General features: G+C 45.4%; 1 protein-coding gene across 2 annotated transcripts in view; it reads right to left on the bottom strand.

Moving 5' to 3' along the window:
• tango6 (transport and golgi organization 6 homolog (Drosophila)) overlaps window positions 1–12,189 on the bottom strand; it is a 209,881-nt gene that overhangs the window by 56,318 nt on the left and 141,374 nt on the right. For both annotated transcript variants that reach the window (XM_068048952.1, XM_068048951.1), the window contains 2 exons: window positions 9,133–9,190; window positions 31–183 (listed from right to left, as the gene is read on the bottom strand). In XM_068048952.1, coding sequence (XP_067905053.1) covers window positions 31–183; window positions 9,133–9,190 — 211 coding nt within the window. The remainder of the gene's footprint in view (window positions 1–30; window positions 184–9,132; window positions 9,191–12,189) is intronic.

A 12,189-nucleotide genomic window follows, 5' to 3' on the forward strand; every position in this document is an offset into this window, starting at 1 on the left:
AAATACACCCAATAATCAAACTGCTCTCACCCAATGCTCTTGTACTTCGCATCAGGACTTCTCCCATCTTCATCCGCGTTTCCACACATCTTGTTTTCTCAGCTCCTTGTGGTGACATCTGATATTCCTCCAGTAGCCGGGGCAAAATTCGGGCTGGATATATGTCCGACAGTACTGACAGACCTGTGACAGAATTTTCACTAATTTAAGATTTAATTTCACACTAGAATGGTTTATAAAATAAGCTTCCATCTGGAAGAAAAAGTTGTGGGGCCAGTTGTGAGACTGAGCGGTGTAGTGGCAGAAGTTTATTCAAAAAGGGAGGGAGCCAGAAAGCACAAAACTACAAGCTTATGCTTCAGCTATACAGGGCATTGGTGAGGCCACACCTGGAATATTGTGTGCAGTTTTGGTCTCCTTATCTGAGGAAGGATGTTCTTGCTATAGAGGGAGTGCAGCGAAGGTTTACCAGACTGATTCCTGGGATGGCAGGACTGATGTATGAGGAGAGATTGAGTCGGTTAGGATTATATTCACTGGAGTTCAGAAGAGTGAGGGGGGATCTCATAGAAACCTATAAAATTCTAACAGGGCTTGACAGGGTAGATGCAGGAAGGATGTTCCCGATGGTGGGGGAGTCCAGAACCAGGGGTCATAGTCTAAGGATACGGGGTAAACCTTTCAGGACTGAGATGAGGAGAAATTTCTTCACCCAGAGAGTGGTGAACCTGTGGAATTCGCTACCACAGAAAGCAGTTGAGGCCAAAACATTGCATGTTTTCACAAAGGAGTTAGATATAGCTCTGGGGGTGAAAGGGATCAAAGGACATGGGAGGAAAGCGGGAACAGGTTACTGAGTTGGATGATCAGCCATGATCATAATGAATGGCGGAACAGGCTCGAAGGGCCGAATGGTCTACTCCTGCTCCTATTTTCTATGTTTCTATTTAAGGAAGGATGTAAATGAGTTGGAAGCAGTTCAGAGAAGGTTTACTAGACTAATACCTGGAACGGGTAGGTTGTCTCATGAGGAAAGGTTGGACAGGTTAAGCTTGTATCCGCTGCATCTTAGAAGAGTAAGAGGTGACTTGACTGAAACATATAAGATTCTGAGGGGTCTTGACAGGGTGGATGAGGAAAGGATGTTTCCTCTTCTGGGAGAATCTAGAACTAGGGGTCACTGTTTAAAAATAAGGGGTCGCCTATTTAAGACAGTTATGAGGAGAAATTTTTTCTCAGAGGGTCGTGAGTCTTTGGAACTCTCTTCTAAAGGTATGCAAAGGAAACCCAACCCCAGTCCGAATGCCATACCCGGAAGCCCGACATGACCTGGCCCGAACCTGACGGGATCGGGTAGCAGGCCTTTACATCAGTACATGGGTGAAGGCCTGCTACCCGACCCAACCTCGATGGGTCCCGACATGTGTCGGGTTCGGGCCGAGTCATGTCGGGCTTCTGGGTCTGGCATTCGGGCTCAGTCGGGTTTCCTTTGTACACCTTTACTCTCTTCCTCAAAAGACGTTGGAAGCATAGTCTTTGAATATGTTTAAGGCAGAGGTAGATAGATTCTTGATAAGCAAGGGGGTGAAAGATTATTGAGGATAGGCAGGAACGTGGAGTTGAGGTTACAATCAGATTAACCATAAACTTGTTGAATGGCAGAGCAGATTCGAGGAGCCGAGTGGCCGACTCCTGCTCCGAATTAGTATGTTCGTAGGTTCATATGTTCTGGCTCGTTGCTTCTGGGAGCTAGGCTTAACTGCTGTTCAGACAGAAGAGATAATAGACTATCTACTAGCTGTAGGGATGCATAGTGTAGAGGGAGCTTTACTCTGTATCTAACCCCATGCTGTATCTGCCTGGGAGTGTTTGATGGGGGACAGTGTAGGGGGAGCTTTACACCATGCTATAACTGACAAGATGCTGATACTCAGTTGCTGAAATGGAAAGGGTTTTATGCTTTGTCTCCAGCAGCACAAGATTCAGAAAAATAAATGGAAAAAAATATACTCAGTAAACTGATATTACACAACAGAAGCGACCTCAACATTTAAACATTGACAGTAGGCAGTGAGATGAAAGCAGTTCCTTAATGGATGAGTTTATTTAATTACAATGAATATTATGTGTAGGTGTCTGGAAAAATAAAGACAAATAGGAGCTGCTGTTGAGACTTGATGGAAGCTCGGTTTTGAGTAATTGGTAACCAAATTACTCATAGTTGCAGGGAAATTTCACCAGTCCAGGAAGTAGCTTAAAGATATATAATTGTACACTTAGTTTGTATTTCCTTGCGCCTAGAAGGTTAAAGGGAGGTCCACTTGAGGTGTTTAAAGATGCTAAAAGGATTTGATAGGATAGATACAGAGAAACTATTACCTCTGGTGGGGGAATCCGGAACAAGGGGGTTTAATCTTAAAATTAGAGCTACCTGTTCAGAGATGGGATCAGGAATCACTTTTTCCACAAAAAGAGTGATGGAAATGTGGAAATCTTTGCATACAAAGAACAGTACAGCACAGGAACAGGCCATTCGGCCCTCCAAGCCTGCACTGATCGTGATGCCTGCCTAAACTAAAACCTTCTGCACCTCCAGGGACCATATCCCTCTATTCCCATCCTATTCATATATTTGTCAAGATGCCTCTTAAACGTCGCTATCGTACCTGCTTCCACCAGCTCCCCCGGCAGCAGGTTCCAGGCACTCACCACCCTCTGTGTAAAGAACTTGCCTCGCACATCCCCTCTAAACTTTGCCCCTCGTACCTTAAACCTATGTCCCCTAGTAACTGACTCTTCCACCCTGGGAAAAAGCTTCTGACTAGGGCATGATTGGCAACTAAATATCCCAGGATATCGATGCTTCAGGCGGGATAGAGAGGGAGGTAAAAGGGGTGGAGGAGTTGCATTACTGGTCAAAGAGGATATCACAGCTGTGCTGAAGGAGGGCACTATGGAGGACTCGAGCAGTGAGGCAATATGGACAGAACTCAGAAATAGGAAGGGTGCTGTAACAATGTTGGGGCTGTACTACAGGCCTCCCAACAGCGAGCGTGAGATAGAGGTACAAATATGTAAACAGATTATGGAAAGATGTAGGAGCAACAGGGTGGTGGTGATAGGAGATTTTAATTTTCCCAACATTGACTGGGATTCGCTTAGTGTTAGAGGTCCAGATGGAGCAGAATTTGTAAGGAGCATCCAGGAGGGTTTTCTAGAGCAGTATGTAAATAGTCCAACTCGGGAAGGGGCCATACTGGACCTGGTGTTGGGGAATGAGCCCGGCCAGGCTGTTGAAGTTTCAGTAGGGGACTACTTTGGGAATAGTGATCACAATTCCGTAAGCTTTAAAATACTCATGGACAAAGACGAGAGTGGTCCTAAAGGAAGAGTGCTAAATTGGGGGAAGGCCAACTATACCAAAATTCGGCAGGAGCTGGGAAATGTAGATTGGGAGCAGCTGTTTGAAGGTAAATCCACATGTGATATGTGGGAGGCTTTTAAAGAGAGGTTGATTAGCGCGCAGGAGAGACATGTTCCTGTGAAAATGAGGGATAGAAATGGCAAGATTAGGGAACCATGGATGACAGGTGAAATTGTGAGACTAGCTAAGAGGAAAAAGGAAGCATACATAAGGTCTAGGCGGCTGATGAAAGACGAAGCTTTGAAAGAATATCGGAAATGTAGGACCAATCTGAAACGAGGAATTAAGAGGGCTAAAAGGGGTCATGAAATATCTTTAGCAAACAGGGTTAAGGAAAATCCCAAAGCCTTTTATTCATATATAAGGAGAAAGAGGGTAACTAGAGAAAGGATTGGCCCACTAAAGGACAAAGGAGGAATGTTATGCTTGGACTCAGAGAAAATGGGTGAGATTCTAAACGAGTACTTTGCATCGGTATTCACCGAGGAGAGGGACATGACGGATGTTGAGGTTAGGAACAGATGTTTGATTACTCTAGGTCAAGTCGGCATAAGGAGGGAGGAAGTGTTGGGTATTCTAAAGGGCATTAAGGTGGACAAGTCCCCAGGTCCGGATGGGATCTATCCCAGGTTACTGAGGGAAGCGAGAGAGGAAATAGCTGGGGCCTTAACAGATATCTTTGCAGCATCCTTAAACACGGGTGAGGTCCCGGAGGACTGGAGAATTGCTAATGTTGTCCCCTTGTTTAAGAAGGGTAGCAGGGATAATCCAGGTAATTATAGACCGGTGAGCCTGACGTCAGTGGTAGGGAAGCTGCTGGAAAAGATATTGAGGGATAGGATCTATTCCCATTTGGAAGAAAATGGGCTCATCAGTGATAGGCAACATGGTTTTGTGCAGGGAAGGTCATGTCTTACCAACTTAATAGAATTCTTTGAGGAAGTGACAAAGTTGATTGATGAGGGAAGGGCTGTCGATGTCATATACATGGACTTCAGTAAGGCGTTTGATAAGGTTCCCCATGGCAGGCTGATGGAGAAAGTGAAGGCGCTTGGGGTCCAAGGTGTACTAGCTAGATGGATAAAGAACTGGCTGGGCAACAGGAGACAGAGAGTAGCAGTAGAAGGGAGTTTCTCAAAATGGAGACGTGTGACCAGTGGTGTTCCACAGGGATCCGTGCTGGGACCACTGTTGTTTGTGATATACATTAATGATTTGGAGGAAAGTATAGGTGGACTGATTAGCAAGTTTGCAGACGACACTAAGATTGGTGGAGTAGCAGATAGTGAAGGGGACTGTCAGAGAATACAGCAGAATATAGATAGATTGGAGAGTTGGGCAGAGAAATGGCAGATGGAGTTCAATCAGGGCAAATGCGAGGTGATGCATTTTGGAAGATCCAATTCAAGAGTGAACTATACAGTAAATGGAAAAGTCCTGGGGAAAATTGATGTCCAGAGAGATTTGGGTGTTCAGGTCCACTGTTCCCTGAAGGTGGCAACGCAGGTAAATAGAGTGGTCAAGAAGGCATACGGCATGCTTTCCTTCATCGGACGGGGCATTGAGTACAAGAGTTGGCAGGTCATGTTACAGTTGTATAGGACTTTGGTTCGGCCACATTTGGAATACTGCGTACAGTTCTGGTCGCCACATTATCAAAAGGATGTGGATGCTTTGGAGAGGGTGCAGAGGGGGTTCACCAGGATGTTGCCTGGTATGGAGGGCGCTAGCTATGAAGAGAGGTTGAGCAGATTAGGATTATTTTCATTAGAAAGACGGAGGTTGAGGGGGGACCTGATTGAGGTGTACAAAATCATGAGAGGTATAGACAGGGTGGATAGCAAGAGGCTTTTTCCCAGAGTGGGGGTTTCAATTACTAGAGGACACGAGTTCAAAGTGAAAGGGGAAAAGTTTAGGGGGGATATGCGTGGAAAGTTCTTTACGCAGAGGGTGGTGGGCACCTGGAACGCATTGCCAGCGGAAGTGGTAGATGCGGGCACGATGGAGTCTTTTAAGATGTATCTAGACAGATACATGAATGGGCAGGAAGAAAAGAGATACAGAACCTTAGAAAATAGGCGACATGTTTAGAGAGAGGATCTGGATCGGCGCAGGCTTGGAGGGCCGAAGGGCCTGTTCCTGTGCTGTAATTATCTTTGTTCTTTGAATCCATTCTGTCCATGCCGCTCATAACTTTGTCAACCTCTATCATGTCGCACCTCCACCTCCGTCGTTCCAGTGAAAACAATCCGAGTTTATCCAACCTCTCCTCATAGCTAATGCCCTCCAGACCAGGCAACATCCTGGTAAACCTCTTCTGTACCCTCTCCAAAGCCTCCACGTCCTTCTGGTAGTGTGGCGACCAGAATTGCACGCAATATTCTAAGTGGCCTAACTAAAGTTCTGTACAGCTGCAGCATGACTTGCCAATTTTTATACTCTATGCCCCAACCGATGAAGGCAAGCATGCCGTATGCCTTCTTGACTACCTTATCTACCTGCATTGCCACTTTCAGTGACCTGTACGCCCAGATCTCTCTGCCTGTCAATACTCCTAAGGGTTCTGCCATTTACTGTATACTTCCCACCTGCATTAGACCTTCCAAAATGCATTACCTCACATTTGCCCGGATTAAACTCCATCTGCCATTTCTCCGCCCAGATCTCCAACCGATCTATAACCTGCTGTATCCTCTGACAATCTGCATCACTATCCGCAACTCCACCAACCTTTGTGTCGTCTGCAAACTTGCTAATCAAGACCAGCTACATTTTCCTCCAAATCATTTATATATACTACAAAGAGCAAAGGTCCCAGCACTGATCCCTGCGGAACACCACTAGTCACATCCCTCCATTCAGAAAAGCACTCTTCCGCTGCTACCCTCTGTCTTCTATGACTGAGCCAGTTCTGTATCCATCTTGCCAGCTCACCTCTGATCCCGTGTGACTTCAGCTTTTGTACCAGTCTGCCATGAGGGACCTTGTCAAAGGCTTTACTGAAGTCCATATAGATAACATCCACTGCCCTTCATCAATCATCTTGGTCACTTCCTCAAAAAACTCAAGTATATCAAGTATAGTTGAGGTAATGATGAGTCATGATCTAATTGCATGATGGAACTAGCTAGAGGGTTGAATCCCATGCTCCTGACTGATCAGAGCACCAACATTTGACAAGGTGCCACAGAAAAGGTCATTGTGCAAAGTAGGAGCTCATGGTGTAGGGGGTAACATATTAGCGTGGATAGAAGATTGGCTGGCTGCCAGAAAACAGAGTAGGCATAAATGGGTCCTTTTCTGATTAGCAGGAGTGACGAGTGGAGTCCCGCAGGGATCTGTGATGGGGCCTCAACTTTTTACAATTTATATCAATGACTCAGATGAGCGGAGCGATGGCATGGTAGCTAAATTTGCAGAAGACACAAAAATTGGTAGGAAAGTATGTTGTGAAGAGAGCGTAAGGAGGTTGCAGACCGATATAGATGGGTTGAGTGAGTGGGCAAAAATCTGGCAGATGGAGTATAATGTGGGAAAATGTGAAGTTGTTCACTTTGGCAGGAAGAATAAAAAAGTAGACTATTACTTAAATGGAGAACGACTGCAGAATTCTGAAGTGCAGAGGGATCTAGGTGTTCTAGTGCATGAGTCACAAAACGTTAGTATGCAGGTACAGCAAGAAATAAAGAATGCTAATGGAATACTATCCTTTATTAAGAGAGGAATTGAAAATAAAAGTAAGGATGTTATGCTTCAGTTATACAGGGCATTGGTGAGACCACATCTCGAATACTGTGTGTAGTTTTGGTCTCATTTAAGGAAGGATGTGAATGCATTGGAGGCACTTCAGAGGAGGTTTACTAGATTGATACCTGGAATGAGCGGATTGTTTTATGAGGAAAGGTTGGACAGACTGGGCTTGTTTTCACTGAAGTTTAAAAGAGTGAGGGGAGACTTGATTAAGTATATAAGATCCTGAATGGTCTTGACAAGGTGGATGTGGAAAGGATGTTTCCTCTTGTGGGGCATCCAGAACTAGGGGGGGCACTGCTTTAAAATTAGAGGTTGCCCTTTTAGGACAGAGATGTGGCGAAATTTTTTCTCAGAGGGTTGTGCGACTTTGGAACTCGCTGCCTCAGAAGGTGGTGGAGGCGGGGTCATGGAATATTTTTAAGGCAGGGGAATCAAAGGTTATCGGGGGTAGATGGGAGTGTGGCATTCGAGACAAACAGATGAGCCATGATCATACTGAATGGCGGAGCAGCCTTGAAGGGTCGAATGGCCTACCACAGCTCCTAATTCATGCGTTCGTATTACTGATACTAGTTTTTTTATTCCAGATTTATTTAATTAAGTAAATTTTAATTCTCCAGCAGCTATGGTGGGAATGGAACTCTTGTCTCAAAACTTCTGGATCACTAGTCGAGTAACATAACCACTATGGTTCCATGCCCTCCATAGAAAGTTTAATTCCCTGACCAGGAATTGAACCCAGACTGTGAGGGTGAAAGCGCCAAATCCTAATCACTAGACCACCAGGGAACCAGGGACAGAGCTGGGGTGCTGCCATTGGATAGTTGGCACCATGATTGGGTTTAGAAGGTTGTAGGGGGAACAGGAGGCAGAGTTGAGGAGTCCAAAGGGCTGAGGCTCCTGGGAAAGAACAAGCAGGAGACAGTGCAATGAGTCTCCAATCCAACGCAGATGATGAAGGGTAATGGAGACTAGGGATTCGGCGGATCAAGATGATGAAATTTATACAAGAGCTAACAAAATAGAAAGATGAAAGTCAAACAGCCACAGAGGTAGAAAGAGTAACCGACAGAAAGATACAGGGAGGAAGAAATCAGAGTTCCACCAGCAGCACTCAGTTCCTCATTACAGCCTTCATACAAACATGGATAAAAGAGCTGAATTCCAGAGGTGGTGTGAGTGTGATGGGAAGGATGGATAGACCAGGTAACTATATACTAATGCAGTTTAACATATTCTAATGTCAACAATTGCGGAGAGAGAAGCAGTGTTAACGTTTCAGGTCAGTGACCCTTCATCAGAACTGGTTCTGCGTTCTGATGAAGGGTCACTGACCTGAAACGTTAACTCTGCTTCTCTCTCCACAGATGCTGCCTGACCTGCTGAGTATTTCCAGCATTTCTTGTTTTTATTTCAGATTTCCAGCATCTGCAGTACTTTGCTTTTATATTCTAATGTCGGTTGTGGGTAAACCCCTAGAATTCATAATTTGAGATTTATTATTGAGCATTTAGAAATCAAGACAGCCAAACTGTGTTTGGCAAACTTAAAGGGAATGCAGTGGATGCAGAGTAAATAGCCTTCAGAAGGCAACTTACTGGAGACTTCAGAAAAACTCAAGCAAAAGGTTTAAAGGAATGGATAGAGCATCATGGACAAGTTTGCTGATGGCCAGAAAGGAGAGAATTAGAGCAAATTGATGGTTCTCGGATCGGATGTGACGCACCCCGTGGTCCAAAAGCTGGGTCAGTACTTTTGTTCTCAGTCTGAGATATGGACTTGGACACACAACTATCAGAAAGGGTGTTCAAACAGTGAAGTATTGAGTGAGAGACCTGGAACGGCAATGTTTTGTTAATGTGGTCAATAATGCACATTGTAACTATGGTCTCAATGGCAATGGACTGCCTTGTACTCACAGATCTTGGCCCATGAAGAGCAGCAATCACCCTTACCTTGAATTGCAGACAAATAAACAAATGAGTCTTCATGCTTTAGATTTTCCATAAACACCTAAAACAATAAGACGACTCCAATAATTAGCAACAAGAGGCAGATATCACTCATCAGCAGAGTCACAGACTGGAGTTGGTCGTTGGATTATCTAAGCAACGCCTAGTGAAAACAAGCACCCTTCATTTATTGTAAATTCTTAAACCAATTCATCCTTCCTTGCTATGAAATCAAGACTCTTTGCACCATCCCCTCCTGTAACTCAGTCAGTCTTTCCTGAGATGCCAGAATTGTGCAAATCCTAACCTCCTTAAATAGGCAGACTGTATAAGCCAAGGCTGGTGTGACCTGAGCACTGCCTCCTGAATCATCTCACTGTCTCTCCTTCTTTCTAACATATAATCACGGAATCTTACAGCGCAGGAGGCCATTTGGCCCATCACGCCTATGCTGGCTCTTTTAAAGAGTTGCCCAATTTAGGCCCATACCCCAGCTTTTTCCCCACTTCTCCAAGTACCTGTCCAATTATCCTTTGGAAATTCCTATGGAATTTGTTTCCACCAGCCTTTCAGGAAGAGGCTGATCCATCTCGGCCTCCTCCTGAGGTCCCCAGCATCACAAGAGTCAGTCTTCAGCCAATTCACTTCACTCCATGTGATATCAAGAAACGGCTGAGTACACTGGATATAGCAAAGGCTTTGGGCCCTGACAACATCCTGGCTGAAGTACTGCAAAGTTGTGCTCCAGAACTAGCTGAGCCCCTCGCCAAGGCGCTCCAGTAAAGCTACAAAACTGGCATCTAACCCAATAATGTGAAAATTTGTCCACATGAGCCCTGCCCACAACAAGCAGGACAAATCCAATCCAACCAATTATCGTCCCATCAGTCTACTCTCAATCAGCAGCAAAGCGACGGACGGTGACCTGGACAATGCTATCAAGCACCACTTACTCACCCATAACCTGCTCGTCCATGTACAGTTTGAGTTCCGCCAGGCCACCTAGCTCCAGACCTCATTAGAGCCTCGGTCCTAACATGGACAAAAGAACTGAATTCCAGAGGTAAAGGCAGCATTTGATCAAGTGTGACATCAAGGAGCTCTAGTAAAATTGAAGTCAATGGGAATCAGGGAGAAAACTCTCCACTGGTTGGAATCATATCTAAGACAAAGGAAGATGGTTAGGGTTGTTGGAGGCCAATCATCTCCGTCCCAGGACATTGCTGCTGGAGTTCCTCAGACAGTGTCGTCAGCCCAACCATCCTCAGCTGCTTCTTCAATAACCTTCTCTCCAACATAAGTGTGGATGTTCGCTGATGATAGCACGGTTTTCAGCTCCATTTGCAACTCCTCCGCTTACAGCAAAACTTGGACAACGTTCAGGCTTGGGCTGATAAGTGGCAAGTAACATGCACGACACACACGTGTCAGGCAATGACCAGTTCTAACGAGTGAAGCTAACCATTTCCCTTTGCTATTCAATGGAGTCAGCATCGCTGAATCTCCAACCATCAACTTTCTGCGGGTCACCATTGACCAGAAACTTAACTGGACCAGCTACATAAATACTGTGGCTACAAGAGCAAGTCAGAGGCTGGGAATCCTGCAGTAAGTGACTCACAGAATTGTTACTGCACAGGAGGCGGCCATTCGGCCCATCGTGTCTGCACCAGCTCCCCAAATGAGCAATTCACTTGGTGCCATTCCCCTACTTTCTCCCCATAACCCTGTCCATTCTTCCTTTAGTTATACAGCACAGAAACAGGCTCTTCGGCCAATCGTGTCTGTGCTGGCCATCAAGCACCTAACTATCCTAGTCCCACTTTCCAGCACTTGGCCCGTAGCCTTGTATACTATGGCGTTTCAAGTGCTCATCCAAATATCTCTTAAATGTTGTGAGGGTTCCTGCCTCTACCACCTCTTCAGGCAGTGCGTTCCAGATTCCAACCACCCTCTGGGTGAATTTTTTCCCCTCAAATCCCCTTTAAACCTCCTGCCCCTTACCTTAAATCTATGCCCCCTGGTTATTGACATCTCCGCTAAGGGAAAAAGTCTCTTCCTAACTAACCTATCAATACCCCTCGTAATTTTGTATACCTCAATCATGTCCCCCCTCAGCCTTCTCTGCTCTAAGGAAAACAACCCTAGACTTTTCAGTCTCTCTTCATGGCTAAAATGCTCCAGTCCAGGCAACATCCTGGTGAATCTCCTCTGCACCCTCTCCAGTGCAATCACATCCTTCCTATAGTATGGTGACCAGAACTGTACACAGTACTCCAACTGTGGCCTAACTAGCGTTTTATACAGCTCCATCATAACCTCCCTGCTCTTATATTCTATGCCTCGGCTGATAAAGGCAGGTATCCCATATGCCTTCCTAACCACCTTATCTACCTGTGCTGCTGCCTTCAGTGATCTATGGACAAATACACCAAGGTCCCTCTGACCTTACGTACTTCCTAGGGTCCTACCATCCATTGTATATTCCCTTGCCTTGTTAGTCCTCCCAAAATGCATCACCTCACACTTCTCAGGATTAAATTCCATTTGCCACTGCTCCGCCCATCTTACCAGCTCATCTATATTGTCCTGCAATCTAAGGCTTTCCTCTTCACTATTTACAACACCACTAATTTTCGTGTCATCTGTGAACTTACTTATCATACCTCCTATTCTTTGGGCCTCCTTATCTCGAGAGACAATGGATACGCGCCTGGAGGTGGTCAGTGGTTTGTGAAGCAGCGCCTGGAGTGGCTATAAAGGCCAATTCTGGAGTAACAGGCTCTTCCACAGGTGCTGCAGAGAAATTTGTTTGTTGGGGCTGTTGCACAGTTGGCTCTCCCCTTGCGCCTCTGTCTTTTTTCCTGCCAACTACTAAGTCTCTTCGACTCGCCACAATTTAGCCCTGTCTATACCTCCTATATTCACGTCTAAATCATTAATGTACACTACAAACAGCAAAGGTCCCAGCACCGTTTCCCAACCACTGATGTTAAACTCACTGGCCTGTAATTACCTGGTTTATCCCTGCTACCCTTCTTGAATAATGGAATAATGGTA

Source organism: Heterodontus francisci, chromosome 17, assembly GCF_036365525.1.
Source record: "Heterodontus francisci isolate sHetFra1 chromosome 17, sHetFra1.hap1, whole genome shotgun sequence".
Classification (NCBI taxonomy): Eukaryota; Metazoa; Chordata; class Chondrichthyes; order Heterodontiformes; family Heterodontidae; genus Heterodontus; species Heterodontus francisci.